Raw genomic sequence first — 19,754 nt, 5'->3', positions numbered from 1 at the left:
CCTCCATTATAAGGGACATGACCTAAATTTCCTCCATTATAAGGGACATGACCTCAAGTTTAGAGATGTGAACAGATCGAATATAGATTGGATGTGATCGGATCAAGATATCCCCTGGCTTGATACATGTGTGAATTAAATTTGGATTTTAGACAATTCATTTACATCCCTGACTTGTGTAACTTGAGTGTTTCTCTCTCCAATGGATACCATTCACTCTCAATTCATGCCTCTCAATTGTCTTAACTATGTTCCTCATTCTCTAGAATCTGTCCAATCTTCAAGAACCTTCAAGATCATTAGCTACTTAATTTTTTATTATTAGTTGGATATCTATTTGAATCAGATAAACTATGTTACGCATTATCCGAATTGAATTGGATAGAAGAGTCATCTGAATTGGGCTCCTCTCCTTGGAAGGTCGTCGCCCAATGAGGCATCCAACGGCTGGGCTGTGTCACACACATCCTGATGGTTGACTATGCACACGCCGGAATATGTTTGGCACAGCCCAACCGTCGGATGCCTCATTGTGAGGCACGCACTCATTGGGCGATGCCCTCCAAAGAGGAACTGAATCCCATTCTTCTTTTAAGCATATTGCCATGTAAAAGCTGATGGAAACGTTAAGGTTGACCAAACTGACTTTAACCAGTGACTGGCGGTGAAGTTTCTTTCACCAGCGGCTTTCTCCCCGTTTGGTCATTTAGATTGTTGGATTGATGGGGGTATCTTTTCATATTAATCAAATAGCAATTACATATGGTACAAAATACAAAATTCTGACATTGCATATCTTAGAATTGTCAACAAAGACAATATTCATCTAAAGAAGAAAAAAAAAGAAAGAAAAGGAAATAAGGTGTGATCACAAGATCATATACCTTGCCTCCATCGATTTTCAAATGGATTGAATTTAGAAAACACTAAAACACCCTTATGTTAATGTTTGTCACTTTATGTAAACAAGGATATTTTAGTTTCTTCAGGCATTGCAGGACTGAGCACCTCCCAATTTCCCAGCTCGCTATCGTACAAAGCAGGCCACCTCATCAGTCATTTTGAAGCATTATCTTGTACGAATTTGAACCATTTCCAGTTTGAATATAATCTTGCTTCGTCGTCAAATGGAAGAACATCAATCGGAAGGTCATCTAGCTTACGACTTGCAGAAACAACTGGTAGTTTTTGCCTGTACTTTTTAGCCATCTCTTCAGCCTCAGAAAATACTCTCTGCCCAACACAGGAAAGTGAGAATGAGTTTAACAAGAAATCTTGTAGTCAAAATTTTAAAGAAAGATTGTAGCATTAAGTCACTACAAGAATTCCAGGAGCCAAACAGAGACAAATGCGAGCTATAATGAATCACCTCTTTATTTGATACGAATAGGCCAGGCTCACTTTCAAGATCTGCTATACTGCAGGCGACAATAGAATCTTCAGAAGCTAGCCACTGTAATTGGCATCAGAAATATCCCAATAATAATCTTCTAAATAATTATAACAATTTAGTCGCAAAATCCTAGAATTTTTTTTTTGTACACAACAGAATGTTAAGACAAATGTGGATAGGAGGGCAATATGCCAGATCAGAAGACAGAGGCTATCTGTTCAAGCACAATTATCTGTGACAAGGTTTCTATACCGTGATCCTTATAGGAAATAGAGAAGGGAATCCTAAGCAAGTGGGAGAAAATAAGGAAAATGGGTTGATGTGTGCAAATGTTGTGAACGCAACCATTAACCATTGGATAGGAATCTTCCCAAACGTCACCACCACCCCACTTCAATGCAACATAAAAAAGAGAAATTAAAAGACTATGTCTTTTATGCACTGAAATCCAAATGAATAGCAGATCCAATAATACCATTATCACATAATCACAAAAGGAACAATCTCACACTAAAATGGACAAACTTTTCAGAGGTGGACAAACTTTCTTAGTAATGCAATTTCAGGAATTAATGTATCAAGCATCATCTTGAACATCACTAGTGTCTTTTATCCACTTAAATCCAAATGACTAGCAGATCCAATAAAACCATTATCACATAATCACAAAAGGAACAATCTCACACTAAAATGGACAAACTTTTCAAGGACATACTTTCTTTTATAGTGCAATTTTAGGAATTAATGTATCAAGCATCATCTTGAACATCACTAGTGCACCCTCTTGTGTTCCTATGCATCAATAAACTTCTAATTGTACCTCCAAGGGAGAGAGTGGGGAGAAGCAGCAGTACGAGGAGTCCAGGAACATGAATTTACCCTTACCCATCAAATCCATAGGGATCATTTTGCTCATATCAGTAATACACAAGGAAGTTGAACTGGAATAGCCACATTAGACATAGGGGTGGCTTTGTTTGACATAAATGGGTTATCCATAAGAAATGTTAGTTATTTCTATACCCTTAATCCATTCTAGACCCCAAGAGAGGATAGATTCATACCTCTCACCTAATAAATAGTTTTTACTTCCCCCTCGCCCCCATAAGAAACATATTATCTTTGAATCTCTATTTATTGGAGAGAAAAATCTTCAAGGAGACTTCTACTTCATTCATTGTTGCAGGGTATGGAAAGAATAAAACAAAAGAATCATTCAATATCTGGTCTAATCTTCTTTGTGTAAACTAGAGTGAGGTTCAACTCAACTGAACTCGGCCTTATCCCAACTAAATGGGGTCGGCCAGATGGATCCTTTTCCTCCAATCAGCCCTATCCAAAGCCATAATTATTACTAGTCCTAAGCTATGCATATATTTCCTCACCACTTGATCTTAATTGAAGCTCTATTGTACTCTTTGTCTAGTAAGATGGATGGTGTCTTCATGTAAATCCTCTTCTCCACTCCCAGAAGAGGGGGGGGGGGGGGAACAAATAACTGATAAGGGTGTCTTCAAAATGCTGGGGATAGTATCCAAGGTGAAACCAGCTCTTTGAAAGAGAATGCAATGTCTGAAGATAATCTGGGCCTGTTGATCCTTATGAAACAAAATGCAGTTCCCCTACTAATGTCAGTAATGTCGCTTTTAAGAAGGTCTAAACTTTTGAAGGATCCGTAACCAATCTTTTATTGCTTCATTGTACTTAGCATACTCTCCCCAAGCTCTCGGCTCGTCTTCTTTCTTATCAGGAACTTCACTCCTATTCTTGTATCCTCCATTTCAAACTTAGGTTAAGAGATACGTATTATAAACTATCTAGTTCTCAACAAGCTCGCTAGTGACAAGCAGTAGCTCCAAACAGTGCATGCAGTTTTTTTCGAAAGCAAAAAGGAGAAAAGTGAAAATTTTCATTGATGGGGAGAGGGTAAAACTGTACAGAATACAATCAAATTCCTACATGTATAGCAAAGTATACTAAAAAATAGAACATACACATCCATCACGCTGAAATGGTGTTCAGTCCACATCATGAAATTCTTTGAAAGACAGGCACTATCCATATGGCAATTACCCACACCAATACATAAGTGATCTTTCTGTATTGTTGATTAAACAATGCAAAAGCTGAAAGGTGAAAATCCATGAATCCATGTCTTGCTCACCTTAGTGATATTTTATCAGAAAACACTGATTTCACCACTAGAACTTTCACATTTTCACCTATTGTTAGCAAGTCATTGACAGAACCGATTCGGCCATGCGTTATTCTTGAGATATGCAGCAACCCACTGCAAGGAATAGAAAGTATTTTGAACATGAACTAAGATTTGTTGGAGAGTGTTGAACAAGAAGAAAAGACAAGTGCAAACTATGTCCATTAATGGAAATCTCTAAATAAAACAAAGCATTAAGGATTTTTTAAGGACACCAAACAAAACTATCAGTTACAATAACAGTAGAAACTTGCTAACTATCAGAGAGCAAAGGGAGGGCACCAGCAAAGACCAAGTGAGATAACAATATAATTTAAGTTTACTCAGGTTTCAGTTTGCTCTGGTGGCTCACACAGAAATTTAAGAAGTACAATAAAAGAATGGCACAGGGACATATCACCATATTGAACACAATGGAGGACATTGTCTTTTTTATTGCATCCTCCAAAGAGGTTTTGGCTATGTCAATTGTTATCTTTTTTATAAAGCAAAAATATGGTAAAAAATTCTCCATTTTTCTTTTCTTAATGGCGAAAAGAGGGTTATTTTGCAAATTCATATGCTTATATGATGAACATACCATAAACTAGAGCATTTATAAAGGTATAAGCTGTCCTAATGAGTGCTAGTCTCAGTGAACCTTAATGGTAGCATTTCAGATTACTTACATAAAAATGATGTAATATAGTTTCTTTAGAAACACATCAACCTATCTTTTTGTCTGCAAATTCTTTTCATCTGTTCTTTGTTTTGCAATTTTAGGTTACGGCTCTGCACTCTTTCTACATTGGATTTGCAGGAGAAAACTAGACATATGTTCAAATTGGAAAGAACAAGAAAGAACAAGAAAGAACAAGAAACAAAAGATAAAACTTCAACTAAGCAATTAGGAATACCACATAAAATTGCAGGGCAGGATAGAGCAGAACTCTCACCTTCTATTGGTCTCACCTATCCTTATTTGTGCCCCATATGGAAAAATTTTCTTAACAGTGCCATCTAGAAGTGTTCCATCTTGAAGGTGCAACAATGCCTGAAATACTAAACAATTATAGTGACCTTCCCATTTCCACAAACAAAGGGGAAAATGACATGATTGAGAAGTGTAAAGCAGTTTTACACCCCTCACCCCCCCCCCATCCCTGTGGGAGAAAAAGCCAGATGTAGAAGAAGAAAAGGCTGAGAAAATGAACTAACCCAAGCTTCTTTCTCACTGATTATTAAGTCATTATTAGCTTCATCTATTCTAGAAATCAGCACAAACATCCGGCGTCCCACCTGCAGACCAACAAAAACAACACTCATTAAGCATATCTCAATGGCATAATGCTAAGCTTCTATTTGGTAAAGCAAAGCTTGAGAAAAAAAAAAACAGAAATAAATTTCTAAAATATCAGTATGATAAAGATGCAGTTGGAATACAAAAACAGAAAAGAAGATTAAGATGCAGTTGCCTATCGCCTCAAGCCGCTCACATTAAGCAAGAAATGTAAACAAGATATACGGATTATACAGTAATTGTGAACACCAGAAGTGGTTTATGCTTTCAATCTACAAATACAACAGTTGGCCACTTGGACTCAAACTCATTCAAATGACAAAAAATTTGGTGAAATTTTAGTGACCGAATGTATGGACTCTTGCAACTAGGATCATCTCTGGACTGAGTTACTATGGTCACCTATGATTACAGATTTGGGGATATGGTGCATTTAAAAGTTGCTAAATGGGCAAGCAACATTGGGCACATGGTTTAAAAGCATATCATAATCTAGCTTGTGATAAATGCGTAATTGGCTCAGATAACAACAGACTGGGTAATTGACCAAGGGATATGATTAACTTACATTTTCTTTCAAATCTGTGAAGGTGTTAACTCTACCCATCAACTCACCTTTAGGAAGGAATGCTCGCAAACCCTGGAAAAAAAATTCCAACAATGCAAATGGTTGGAAGAAGAAACACCATAACAGATAGATAGCTGAGAACATCAAATAAAGGCGCACACCTCAATTCTTGCAAGAAGGCCACCCGTATTCCATTCCGTAATTCTAACCTCAATAGGTTTATTGAAATGTTTTATCTGAAAGGGGGAAATAAAAAAAAAAAGTAAGCTTTCAGTTAGAATAATAATTCCATCGTTAACCATACATGTTCAATGGGGGGTTCTCTCTCTCTGTCAAATCTTCAATTTTAAATCATATGCAAATTTGCAGTTATCTATCAGTTATCCTAAAGAGACTTCATCCTAAAATTGCATGGTCTGAAAAATTCTAAAGAAAAAGGGAAACTGGACTACAAAATGGCACAATTATAATTTAAAAATGCAAGCCTCAAGCAACCCAAATTCAGAAATGGTGTAACATTATATCTTAAAATTTTTACGAAAAGCGAGAAGAGAACCTGCCTCACTCGATGCCACGCAACCCGCCGAAAGAGCCGCCTTGTGGAGAGCAAAGGTCGTCCACTAAGTGTTCGCCCGAAGACCTCAGCGAAAAGCACTGTCCCTACTTCAACAACCGGCCTCCCTGGCACGGGTTCCCCACTCACTGCATCCTCATCCCAGACAATGCCCATCTTCCCAGGAACCATAAACTCCTCGGCATCCTTTTCCATATCACACAAAAGATACGGAAACTCTTGATCATAGAGAGGGAGCACTTCCTTAGTCAGCATTGTCCCCAAAAGATCCGCACCGATGTTTACATCGATCTTATTCTCATTGCCCGACACAACAACACCCACCGCCAAATCACCAGGTTTTGGCTCGTAATACTCGACAAGGACCTTCTGCGACTGCGACTCCTCCACTTTATTCACTTCTGATTCACTTTCTTCTTCCACTTCTTCACCAGAATCTCTAGTTTTGAAGAATTTCAGGAAAGGAGCCAAAGCATCATCTCTATCAGGCTTTGGAGACTCAGATTCCACCTCTGTTACAGAACCACCGTTTACAGGTATCGGCGAAGGCTTTCCCAGCAATTCAAGCCCTTCAATTTCCTGAAATCTCTCATTTTCGGGTTTGTTCGAGACACGGGTACCCCCGAATTCCGTATAGTCATCATTGGAGGAGCAAAAGGGTACATGGGTTCTTCTCCAAATCAGAGAATCCGGGGAGAAAACTGAACTCTCAAGAGTCCCCGTACTGGAAACAGGAAAGAAGCTTGAACTTACTGAAACGGGACATCTGAAGGTGCTTGAAATTGTAGTATTCTTTTGAATGATTTTGAATGGTGCAGTGAAATTAAGTAGACAGGATAAGTTCAAGAAATTGAGGGGCTTACAGGTACACGGATGATGAAGACCTGACATCTTATCCAGCTCCAGCACCTCATTAGCTGATTGAAGCCCTCTGCTTCAGTTCTAGTCCCACTTCCCAAGCAATATTCCCCTTAAGTTTTACTACTTCTCTTCTCTAATAAACATGTCTTGGACTTGAGTTCTCAAACGTGTGGCTGCGCCCATGGCAGGGTTTTAAAACCCCGAATCGGTGGCGGAATCGGTCGCAGCCGATTCCAAATTCAGCCGGAATCAGTCCGATTAACCCTGGATTCGGCATAAAAGGGTAGAAATCGGAGAATCTGGAGGTGAATATTAATATGATTTAGAACAGAAAAAAAGTGGAATCGAACCTGGACGATTCACCAATTCTTTAAACCCTGGTCCCATTCTTAGCCACCCAAACAATTGATTTGTTGGCTCATGGATCGCTCATGTGGACATCAAGGTTATTGAACTTGGAATCAGAATCTGAATCGGATCCAGCCGATCTTGATTAAGTTTCAGTTGGAATCGATTGAGAATCGGTTGAAATCAGCTTGAATCATAGAAACCCAACATAGATAGATCGCTCCAGATTGTCAGAAATCCAAATCGGAGCCACATGGTTTCCTGTATTTTAGCACCTACTTGTACCTAAATAATTAAAAGGGAAAATTTAAGTACAAGTCAAACAAATAACATTATAGTGTTCTTTCATAATCTTAAAGCGAAATCAATCGGAATCGATTTGGTTTTATTTAATTCTTATTCGATTTGTATACAGTCTTAGTAATTCGACTTAAATTGGAATAATAACCTGTTGAAACAAATAAATAAAAGAAAAGAAGATAGATATCAATTCATTTCAATGGTAACTCAATTTTTGATATTATTGATTATTTTTGGGGTTCCAGATTTCCAAGGGTGCATCGGTTATTTTGCACGTTCCTATATCAAGGTGCAGGGCGTGTGCTGCGATCAGATGTTCCCTTTCCTAGTATTGTGTATAGATAGATACATCAGAGAGAGTATGATTACATTTGAATTCAAACTATTTGTACAACGGTCAGATTGCAGGGTTTGAAAACCAAGCCATTCAGAGTGCAGAGCTTCGGATTTATTTATAATGAAAGGTTTACTTGACAGGCAAAAACTTCACATATCCAAATCAAATCCAAATTAAGAGAACCCGAACCTGGCCATGCCCAAACCTCTAAATAAGAAAGAAATCTAAGGTCCCTCGGGTTGGGCTTGGGTTGCTGCAGGCTTGGGTCCTGCCAGAAATTTGGTACTTAAAACAACCCCAGAATATGATGAGTTGATGACTTTTATGTAGGCCTGTAAACGGATCGGATTCGGCTCGGATAGCGCTATATCCGCATCAGCATCCTCATCCGATTAGCCATCGGACGGATACGGACACGGATACAGATCGGATATTTTATCCGTTTACATGTAAATATAGCTTTTCGAATAACTATAGTCTATTAGTATCCGCATCCGTTTAGCTTTCGGACGGATTTGGATAGTGCTAAACGGATACGGACACAGATATGGAAACGAATTTTGGCTATTCATTTACACCCCTACCTTTATGTATATAAGATGGGAGAGGGTTGGGCACGCTGCTAACTTTCCTGGAGCTAGCAGTTGTACCCAATAGAGATGGTGGAATAGGGAGGCAAGGGGGTCATTTCCATAGGGGGTGGGAGAGACGGATTGATGCTGGCACAGAGCTAGCATGCCTACCCTTTTCCCATATAAGTTTTGGGAAGAAAGTTTTCTTTCACAGCGCAGGTTGAACCACCATCCTAGGTCGAACATCCCCCCCCCCCCCCCCAACACACTGTTGCATGATAACTTCTCCTGCCCGTCTGAAAGCTACGGTCAAGGGATTCCCCCTTCACCATGGCTTAAGGAAAACTCGGTCCTCTATCTGCATATGTGATTGGTCTTACAGTATCTTTATGAAGGGTAAGATTTAGTGATTAAGTCAGTTTATAACAGATTAAATGCAACCTATAACTTACTCATATATTTAATTAATTCCTAAAACACATCTAACTCAAAAAGTAAATGGAAGCCTACCGTAGAGAACCCAAGATCTTTGTGGTTGGAAATGAAATATTTTCCTAAGATTAAGCTTGGGCTGGGATGGGCTGGGCTGGGCTAGGCTAAGTTTTCCTCTTTTGCGCTTCTAAAATTTGGACTGGGCCAGTGAAAACCTAAAGTTAGATGGGCTTGGGACTGTCTTCCTCTTTCCTAGGCCTCAAGCTATCCTCAGCATGGTTGATGTCCAATCGATTGCTGGAGATGTAGAGGACGCTAAGTATCAACTTGGATTGAAGGAGTTTTAAATCTCATGATTTTTGGGTATTTGCTTAACAGATTAGATTAAGCTTGACTTTAAATCTTATTTACATTTCCATATAATAACAGGCAACTTCTGGCGTTAAAACACACACCTCTTTGCTGGAGTTGAGGAGAAGTACAAAATTCCTGCGGGTCCGTTTGGTTGTAAGGTAAGTGAGGTCGGGCCATGTTCAGTCCGAGACCTCAACCCTTGCCCAGTCTGTCTGGCCTTGACTCAAGGCCAGAAAGTCCTTGCTCTAACCCGCCCTTAAGACCAAGGTATCTCAGCCCAGGCCCTCTTCAGGCACAGGATGGGTTCAGGCCATCATGGCCAAACTTGCATCCCTAGGTGCAATAGTTTTAATTGGGAGTTGAGAACAAAATCAATATGACCTGATACGATTGATATCGGCTGGAATCAATACAGATCCCTACTGATTTTTAAAACCAGGGTTGGACCACTTATTTTTATCCATTTCTATGCAGGATGTATGTTGAGAGAGAGAGAGCATACAAAAGCAAGATTGGGGGCGGAATTTTCGTCTTTCATAAGGGGCGGGGCGATCATTTGGCCTACCACTATGTCTGGGCATGGTCGATCGGTACACTCCACCACAGAAAACTTTTCTCCATAAAACATTTATGAAGTTGAACGAAATGAGGCAAAGTTATGGTATAAGTGTATTGAAAGACATGTTAAGAACATCTAATTCAAAAGTTTATTAAGCTATTAAATGAAAAGACGCAATTGATATATGAAGCAATTCAAGGTCTCACAGTTCTCCAATGGGGGATTAATCTCATCAATCCTCCCCCCTCACACTAGCTTGTTGCTACTTTTGATTGGCAGTACACACACCATATGTAACCTTTCTTTCGGTGATGCATAGATGTACTATTAACATAGTGAATCAGATAGCTAGCTTTGATATCACGTTAAAGTGTTCAATTCACAAAACTGATAACCTAGTCTTAGATAATGTTTTTTTTTTTTTTTTTTTTTTAATGAAAAAGAAAAACTTTATATATTAAGATGGCAAATTAATACATCGATCATGAACACAAGGAAGGTTAGATAAAGCAGCTTTCCTAGCTAAAGTACTCAAAAAGGTTAACAGAGCATCATTTGGTATTGCCCTAAAAATTATATCTTTAGACAGGTCAGTAACATTCTAAAAATAAGTTAAAATTTCATAGGGTCACGTAGAATGGAATGCAGTTGGAAGAAGTTGAGACAACAACTTGTTAAAACACCAAACTTCTTTCAGACCCTCTCAATTGAACATAACCTAATTCAGCGGAAGTTCCTACTAGTTCTGATTCCAAAACATCATGATTTTTAAGGCAACTTATACCGAGCAAAATGAATTTATCATCTAAGAAAAAACTAAAAGTCCATCCAAATGATTTTAGATAATATACTTATAATATGCATTTTTATACTGATAATATAGCAATAAATAATGATAACTCGTATGTTTGTACCTTCTCAGATGACGATACTTTTTATATGTATTAGAATAATAATAATAATAGTAAGAACCAACCTGGTAATTTAAGATTGAATGACAATAATATTGACATTGACAAGTGATTTTGCTTAGAAGATGCCAAGCCAAATAAAATAATGAAGTATGTTGATAGCTTAAATTCTTGCCAAGTGCCAACCCTCTCATTAATAATGGAAAGGGAAATATTAAACTTCATTACTTGTCTCAATTGAACATGCTCAAGAAATCAATGTGAAAAGGTTCCTTTCGTTCACATGGGCTGTGTTGGTCGATTCATTGCAACTTTGACACGTTGAAACTCTCCCATCAATGTTATATATAGAGGTAGATCTGGTTCTCGTATGAAAATCATTCTCGTATGCCATTAGACGCATAGATGAAATCCATCTCTAAAAAACTTGATCTAGTTTTACTTGGGAGAATTTTAAAAAAATAAAAAAAGAGTTTTCCTTCACCAACCATAAAGGAAGCATTAATGGAGGTAGAACAGGATCTTATGTATATTAGTAATCGTGCTACTGATATAGTTGTTACCAACTTTCAGAACCGGGGTTTTGTTGGAATATTGTGCATAACCTAGCAGTTTATGCACTTGGTGCTTAGTTTGTACCTGCTTTTATCATCAACAAAAAACAAAAAACAAGGAAAATAAAATAAATAATTTTGAACTTTCATTTATAATGGGAGTATTAATGACCGTCAGATCATGAGATTTACTTCTCCCTCCCACAATGGATGAAAATTTTCTACCAAAATAAATTCATGTCTTCATCATTAAAAACAAACTTCTCTTCATCCACTCCTTTCTGTACCTCCGACCACACGTTTAGCACCTTAACGCGTAAGACTCTTTTTTAATCTCCTATCCCAATTCCTTGTTTCCTTCTGAGCCATTTTTCTTCCCACAAACCTCGTTCCCATGGTTACCTTTGGGGATGGATCTGTATTCAGAGAAAGATTTGGAACCCTTAACTATATTACTATACCCTAAAGACGACAAGGACCCCTTGACTTTAAGCCGAGGGTTAACAGCAGCGTTATGGACTTATGGGGTGTCTTTTTGTCGCCCTGGTTTCATTTTTTGTATTGGCCTAAAAGGTACGTCAAAAAAATGCTAAAAAGGTATGATTCATTTTAAAGATATTTAAAATATGTCTAACGTTTGTTGAGTGACAAATGACAATTTTTAAAAAATTTAATGTAATATTATATATGCTGATGGCCCACATATTAAATCGGGAAAATGAACTCTATTTGGGAGCATGGCTCTTTTGCCAATGCTTCGACCAATGAGAGTGCACCCGCGAATATCAACCAAGAGGGGCGCAATGAGAGTTTATGAATCAATGATCATTATTACATTCCCTATTGATTGAAGGTGAGATGCCCCACCTTCAATCAATAGTGGTCTTCTCCAAGCGGCAAAGCACCGTTTATCTCATATTTTGGTGGAATCGGATGCTCTAGCCTGATTCATCAAATTAATTCTAGATGCTTCAACTGTGAAATTAATGGTGTGGCTTTTGATATTCTCCAGCTTCAAAGCTTCTTTGCATCATGTTCGTTTTGTTTCATTCCAAGGTTGTCTAATGTTGTTGCAGACTCCTTGGCCTGATCGGTCCTATCGGTTGAGTCCCCGATTGATTGGCCAGTTACCTCTTAGTGGCTTTTGAATCTTTGTTTGAAAGATGTCATTGCTTGTAATGACTCTGTTTGTCAAGGAATTTATTTTTCAACAAAAAACAAAAAAAAAAAAAGAGATGCCCCTCCCTGACTTTTCAACACCCATCTCATGGTTTTGATCACTCACGATGAAAGAATACTTGCTTCATCGTAGCTGAAGGAAAACTGCCTCACGTACCTTCTCTCTAAGAATAGAAGTGGTTTGTTTTGTTTCTATACGCAATTCAAGATTTTCATTTGTGTTTTTGTACACAATTCAACATTTTCACTTGTGTTCATGTAGGCAAATTCTAATGTGAATTTGGTGGGTTATGTAACCATAACAGCCAAAGAAACCCACATAAAAAAAAATCTCAAAATCTTAGATTATATTTTTAGGGAGAGAGATCTAAAGATGATCCATGTGCATTGACATCTCCTACAATATAAGCCAATGGGCACATGGGAGGGTGTCATGATTTTTGTATATAGAGGATCCCACATACTCAAGGAGGAGAGAGAATGTCAAGAATGAAAGAGACTGTAAGAGGGCATGTACTACTAGAAGCGTATACATCATTTTCCCATTTATTCCAATCCACATAAAGTATGTATATCACTCTCACAGTCAGTCTCTCTCCTCATCAAATATGTGGGCTTTCCAACTCTCCCCTCTTCAAATATACTGTTTTGATCCCTACTAGTTGTTTGTCGTGTAAGATATCAATATATATAAGTGGGTTGTGTGCATATAGATTTCTCTCCCTAATTATAATTATCTATCTAGGTACATGTTCTCTGTCCAGAAGCCTGCGCCCAGACAAATGGGACGGGGTTTGGGTCATTGTGGGGGAGGGGTGGTCATTTCGCCCACCCCATGTGTCTAGGCATACCCCACGCCCTTAGTGCAGATAACTTTACCCCTATCTAAATTTAGATACATATTTATGATTGGAGAAAACTACTTTGAAAAGTTAAAACATGATACTGACAAAGTGCATAACCAAATACCTTGTATATATATGTATATATGCGGTGAGCCTAATTGTAATGAGTGTTATGAGGAACAACCAGCATTATTATTTTAAAACTTATATATGTCAACCTCACAATCAACTAATCCCACTTAAGTAGTGATGCACGTTTAAATTCCTTACCGGGTTATTTATTCAATTCAATACCACCTGTCTTAGTATTTACTCAAACTTGACCAAGTAGTTTTTTAAATTAGTAATGAGTAACGTTCTACAAAACTTATCAAAAAAAAAAAAGTAACGTTCTACATTAATAGTTTTCTAGAAAGAAAAAAGAAGTGTTTCACAATTGTTGTTGTGCTAGCAGTCTAGCACTAAGATGATAATCATGTGATTTTTTACTATGGGGAGAGATTTGGTGTGGCTTAATTGAGCGGTTGAATAGACAAGGTGTCCATTGAATTGCCCACAAGTCAATTTTGATGGCATAGCTAAATCACATGATCAAGATTGTAATTTTGTTTTTTATTTTCTTCCATTAAATAATATTTTTTTAAAAAATATGTTTATAATTGTTAAATAACAAATATACATGAGAAAAACAGATTGCTATGCTACAAATGTCGTCAGTTTTCCATTTTATATGAATTTTCGATCACCTGTTTTGAAAATATAGGCCTCACATGAATGATATTTCTTTAGAACACTTATTGGTGTGGTGTGCAGATTCCCCTCATGTTGATAATATGGGAAACTCAATCCCAATATTCATTCAATTAATAAAATCAAATTATGAGATATTAAATAGTAATAAGATGAATAAAAATTTGCAATTTTAGAGACAATCCTTAAAAAGAATCCTTAAAAAGACCCAATGAATTTTTAATTGAAATTAGTTAATCCCTCTTAATTGAAAGAAAAAAAAAAAAAAATGGGGCAGGATGGGGCTTGCCTATTCACTATATGTCGAGTGTCAAGGAAGTGCCATGTGGCAATTAAAAACCAACTGTCTTGTATTAACATTCAGACCTGGCTTCTGTCTAGCCGTGGGGGGAGTTAGACGGTCTAGCCCCACTAACCTGGGCCCCATATGTGAAATAACCACCCCACCCCTGTTTTTGCTGTCGTTTAGCGAGTTAGATCGTCCAACTCCTACCATGGCTGATCAAAATCCTTTTCCATGACATTCTCAATAACATTTATCTTTGTGAAATAGTTATATGAGCAAGCGATTTAGAGAAGTGCATCAATGAGATGTGATGGAATGGATAGCATACTAGCGGTCCCTCCTCTGGCACCTCACAGAACTTTTTCCCTAGATCTTTATATCACTTACATTTTCATAGGAGATCAGTTCGATGGTCCGACGACTAGCTAAAGGGAATCTGTAAGGGAACACAACATAGAACACGGAAATGGATTAAGGCTATGCATGATCAACGGTTGTACACCAAACCATTGGAGGGGTAAAGCCGTGCATCCAATATGCTCATGCCCATCCAACAGTTTGATGGGCGACCGTGCACTATGTATGGCTATACACATAACCTTTTGTTTATTGATTTTCTTTTATTTCCTTTTTTTTTTTTTTTTTTTCTTTTATAGTGAGAATCATGAGTTGCGATGGGTGGGACCCACCAAAATGCCAGACATTATGGTTGCTAATTATGAAGAAGATTGGATTCAACGATAATGTATTTAATGATTCACTTAACTTATATTTAAGTGCTTTATTAATTTATTTCGGTGTTTAATTTAAGTACTTTATTTGAATGGTGACAGAGACAGACAGTATCCCCAAAAAAAACAATTACTTCGACGTCGTCACAAAATTACACGGTATACACGTCCCACTTGTGGGTCCCACCTCCCCGGCTCCATTCACGGACACCGTGTCCACGCGGTCAATTTCATTGGAGAACCCAAAATTAATTAAATCAATCTGACGAATGATGATTTTAAATAGCCACGAAACCCAGAAGCTGCGGATGATGTAAAAGCGGCAAAAGTGATAAGTCCACGTGGCTAAAGAAGAATCTGATACGAAGAGCTATAAATAGGGACACCGACGGAAAGGGCAAATCCCTATTTCAGAGAATCAGATTCTCTTCTCACTGCTCAGACAGCCTTCAAAGAAGAAAGCAGGAGACTTTTGAGTCTCTCAGGAGGAGTCAGGAGAGGGAATAGTGACTTTTTTTGAGTGTGATTTGTCTCTTTTCAGCTTCCATTTCTTCGCTTTTTCTCACGTAAAAGTGCGGGACTCAAAAGGTACACTGATCTTTGATTAATGAATTCCACCTCTTAATTACCTGATTTGCCTGTTTCGTCCTTTGATCGATCGATTGAGATCATTTTCTCCTCCATTAATATCTTTTGAGTTTTGAAAATAGTTCTTAATAGTTCATATTTTCATACATTTGTTGCTCAGATCTCACTTCTCATGATTTCTATCTGTTCGATTTTTCTGCTGAAACAACTAATAGTGCAAAGTTCGGACTTCAAAAGGTACGGATCTTTCAATTCAACTCTTACCTGCTTTATCTGTCCATTCGTTGATCGATCATTTATTTATCTCCTTCGTCGTTACTGTTCTTGAGTTGAAACCAGCTCTTAATAGTTCATATTTTCATACATTTGTTGCTCAGATGCCAGATCTCACTTATGGCGCTGTATAAATTTCCCCTTTTTCTTTCTGTAGTCTGAACTTTTATATATTTATCTGCCATTTTTTAGTTTTTAATTTTTTGTGGTTACTTTTTCTAAATGGGTTGCTTTGTATTTGCCGGAGAAAATTGCGATGATTTGTCGGTTTGGTTCCTGTCCCCACGTGGGAACGAATGGGGGACAAATCGACACCTTTCATGGACTGTGGGACACACAGCCCATGGAGGGTGTAGATCTCTCGTTCTCTTGTGAGGCATGACAAATGTAGCTCTTTATCCAAAGTCCCAAACCATACCTTTTTTTTTTTTTTATAGAAATCAAATTTATTGACGATGGAACAAAGTTCCCAAAAAGTCCTGAAACATACCATCTTATTTGATTTTGGGGAAAAGGCTGGGCACACCGCCAGGTGCTCAGCATTTGTCATCATCTCTCCTCTTCTTTTAGAAAAGATCCCTTCATGGTTTGAGGTATCGGATCAGATTGGCCAATATTGGCTGGATCAGATCGGTATCGGTCAAGGCCGATCCCGAGATTTGACCGATACATCAAGGTTTGATTGGATCGTTGACTGGATCGGCCGATTCGATCCAACTGAATATTTTTTTATTTTTTCAAAGTTTTTAAGTTTTTTTATATTATCTTGACCGATACCAATCGATTTTGACCGATCCAATCTAGATAATATCGATCGATTCGATCCCAAGATCACAATACTCACCAACTCTGGTCGATACATGACCCGATCCATAAAAAAATGATTTTGGGGGGTTTTTTGACTGATCCTGACCGATTTGGTCCGATCCGATCCCGATCCCGAGTCCGATACCTGGATTTTGAACCTTGGATCCCTTTGCCCTTTTATGTCCAGTCATGTGATTGGTATATGCTACTCATCTATCAAAAGCTGGTGGCATATCCAACCTTCTCCAAACATGATGTTGAATCTTTTCCATTTGTGGAAAACAAAAACAAATTACTATCGTGTCACGATCGCTTGCAATTGGATCCTAGAGAGTATTTCTGTAGTGACTAGAGCAAATAGAGGCAAGACAAAGCATCTCCTAAGTCCCGAGTCACGATACTATAAATCAATCGCTTGGTGGAGGCATTTCTCCAACTTCTTTGATTAAAAAAAAAGTCCTTTAGTTGCAGTTGAAATTCATGAATCAGTAATTTTTTCCAAGTAACTTGCGGGATGGATTTTAATCCCTTTATCTAACCCAGAAGATCAAAAGGTTCAAGCATATGGAATTGGACATGGGATCGATCTTAGAAATAGAATTAAGAACCAAAGATTTCTCAAAATTCTTGTTTTTATTAGAGTTTTTTATTCGACAACCTTGAGAAATATGCCTACAAGATAAGTTTCATTGATGCAAAAGAAGGTTTATAGAATGACAATAATAAGACTTCGATGCCATCAAATCTAATTCAAATCAAATAAATTCAGATTACTTTTAATTTTTATTGAGATGAATGACACGAGGAGCACAAAGCTTCCTTGACACAAAAATCATGTAGCTAAGGAGTGGAATGCGATCATACTATCTTACATGATGTTGACATGACCTTTACAGCGAGGGAGTGAACAATACAATTAGCCTAGTTAAGAATATAACTGAAAGGAAAATACCGTTATTTTGTCATGTGGTTCGTGCAAGCATAGAAACATGTCAAAGTACCACTCCGTCTGAAAAAAAAAAAAAAAAACCTTCTACGTTGATACTTTTATTTGCACTCTCATTGGTCCTTTACACGACTTGGACATCGATGATATCTTTCCTAATGATAGAAAGGGGGTCGATGGGGATTCTCTTTGAGATTTTTGTAGATAGTGGATCAATTCTCTGCTATTCGATGATTCGGATTATTATTATTATTATTAACATTGTTAAGGATTGGGATGACATCGACCATAGGAAAGGATGAAAGTCAATGTCCATAACGCACTTTGAATACCTTTTTTTTGGTAAGAGCACTCGAATACATGTGTCTACTTTATACTTTTTTTGTGGGTTTCCTTTCAATTTAAGTTTCCGACATTGTCTGTGCCTCTTATGATTAAATTCCTCCTTCCATATCGTTTGGGGCCCGACCCTAAATACCTTTGTTTCTTCCTACCGTGTTTCGAACCGGGTGCCATAAATGTTCTCCGCCACTTATGATTAAAATTCTCTGTAAAGTCTACACTTATCTTATCTCTTCCCTATACTGCATTCCTATTCGTCGACGGCATACGAGAGGAACCAATTGCATAAGAGCCAGAAAAAATTTAGAAAGTGAAAAAAAAAAAAAAAAAAAAAAAAAAAACTTTATGCACGATACCGAACTGGAAAAGGACAGTTGACAACAGAATGGACCGCTTTTGGTGATCTGACATAATGAGTGACCTCAGAGATTCTGACTCACCGAGGAAGGCATTCGGACAACGAAGCTTAGATATGAGGTGTGTACGACATGGTTAGTCATTCCTAAATGTCTATTTAGATTTGGCCCTAACCAACCATGTCATACTGACTCACAGGCTTAAATTATGGAAACATTTTTTTTTTTTTTTGGGAGAGGATTATGTTTGCCGTTTGGCTTTACTTAGAGTTAGCAGCTGTGTCCAATGAAAAGGGTGGGATTGGCATTGTAGAAGATCATTTCCATAAGGGGTGGGGGAGAGAGAGAGAGCCTCAGGTTGGGCATAGTTGTGTCGGTGTGTTCAGTCTTTATCTTTTTTTGAGGTAAAATAATGTATGTGTTGGGATCTTTAATGTTACAAACGAGATATGGAAGAACAAATAAATAAAGAGGAATCTTCCTTGATTGAGGCATTTCAAGTGGTGTGCAAAAGCCAAAAAGTATCAAGAAATTGTAATAAGGAGTAAACATTTATGACCTTAGATGGATGTGTACTCTTTTCAAGAAAATTCTCTCCATATATTAATGCCGTCTATATTTTGTGGAATATAGGTTTTTGAAAAGGGCCTTGATCGGATGTTTGAGCCAAGTTGTTAGTTGTCATAGGTTACTTACCTCTCCACCTCCCTTTCAATGGCCACCCAAAACCAATCAAGGTCAAATTCACAAGCAACCGATTTGTCTTCATGTTTTGTGTGGTTATGCAAACTATGTGAATTTGTCATCTTCATATTTTGTCATTGTTTTTTGGACCGAGTTTTCTTTAACTGTGGGAGAAAAGAAAAAAATCTCTTCAGCCAATGACCATTATTGTGATTGGATGAAATTCTGGGAATAGTGAAGGGGCATTTCGAACCTTCAAAATACCTGAGAAATAAGTAATTATGATGATGAATCAATGGGTAAAGAATTCACTCGTAGGACTCGAAAAACTTTCTCCTTGTTCTTTTTTTGTGTGAGTTTCCTTCAATGGTGATTAGATAGCATACCTTCATCACGTCTCTCTAAATCGTTATGTTGTCATTTATGTTCAGTTGACTTAGGCTTTATGTAGTTATGTGCCTAAAGGATTACGAAGTATTCTTCTATTATTTATTTATTATATTTTTGGATAAAAACATATTGATTTTCATGCTGTTTTTTTTTTTTGGGGGCAAAGTATATTTGGTTAGGTTTAATAATCTTATGTGGTTGACCAAAAAATAAGGTCATGATGTATGTCTAATTGGGTTCAAATTTTATGGACAAGTAAACCTAGAGTTGTTGCCATTGGATTGGAGTATTTTGTCCTTGTATTTTTTACTAGAAGCTGA

At 37.6% G+C, this 19,754-nt stretch overlaps 1 protein-coding gene across 2 annotated transcripts; it reads right to left on the bottom strand.

The window, feature by feature from the left end:
• Positions 1-642: 642 nt before the first annotated feature.
• On the bottom strand, positions 643-6,982 carry LOC122666000 (protein PIGMENT DEFECTIVE 338, chloroplastic-like). Of its 2 annotated transcripts, none has more exons than XM_043862120.1 (8): positions 6,012-6,982; positions 5,617-5,691; positions 5,456-5,527; positions 4,806-4,886; positions 4,544-4,641; positions 3,558-3,683; positions 1,370-1,418; positions 643-1,233 (listed from the first exon to the last, which is right to left on the bottom strand). In XM_043862120.1, the coding sequence occupies exons 1-8, from the start codon at positions 6,918-6,920 to the stop codon at positions 1,057-1,059; spliced, it is 1,587 nt and encodes a 528-aa protein (XP_043718055.1). In that variant the 5' UTR covers positions 6,921-6,982; the 3' UTR covers positions 643-1,056. The 2 variants fall into 2 exon arrangements, 1 of the variants encoding a protein (XP_043718055.1); XR_006333493.1 differs by having other exon boundaries at positions 1,116-1,233; positions 1,370-1,453.
• Positions 6,983-19,754: the final 12,772 nt, after the last annotated feature.

The sequence above is a fragment of the Telopea speciosissima genome, chromosome 1 (genome assembly GCF_018873765.1).
Source record: "Telopea speciosissima isolate NSW1024214 ecotype Mountain lineage chromosome 1, Tspe_v1, whole genome shotgun sequence".
NCBI lineage: Eukaryota > Viridiplantae > Streptophyta > Magnoliopsida > Proteales > Proteaceae > Telopea > Telopea speciosissima.
Note: the sequence above shows the minus strand (reverse complement) of the source record. Positions and strands in the feature narration are given on the sequence as shown.

Coding starts and splice junctions, on each gene's coding strand:
- LOC122666000 (XM_043862120.1), bottom strand. CDS start 6,920: ATGTCAGGTCTTCATCATCCGTGTACCTGTAAGCCCCTCAATTTCTTG. Junction 3,684..4,543: donor ATAGGTGAGACCAATAGAAG/GTGAGAGTTCTG, acceptor TATTCCTTGCAG/TGGGTTGCTGCATATCTCAA. Junction 1,419..3,557: donor TCTGATAAAATATCACTAAG/GTGAGCAAGACA, acceptor TGTCGCCTGCAG/TATAGCAGATCTTGAAAGTG.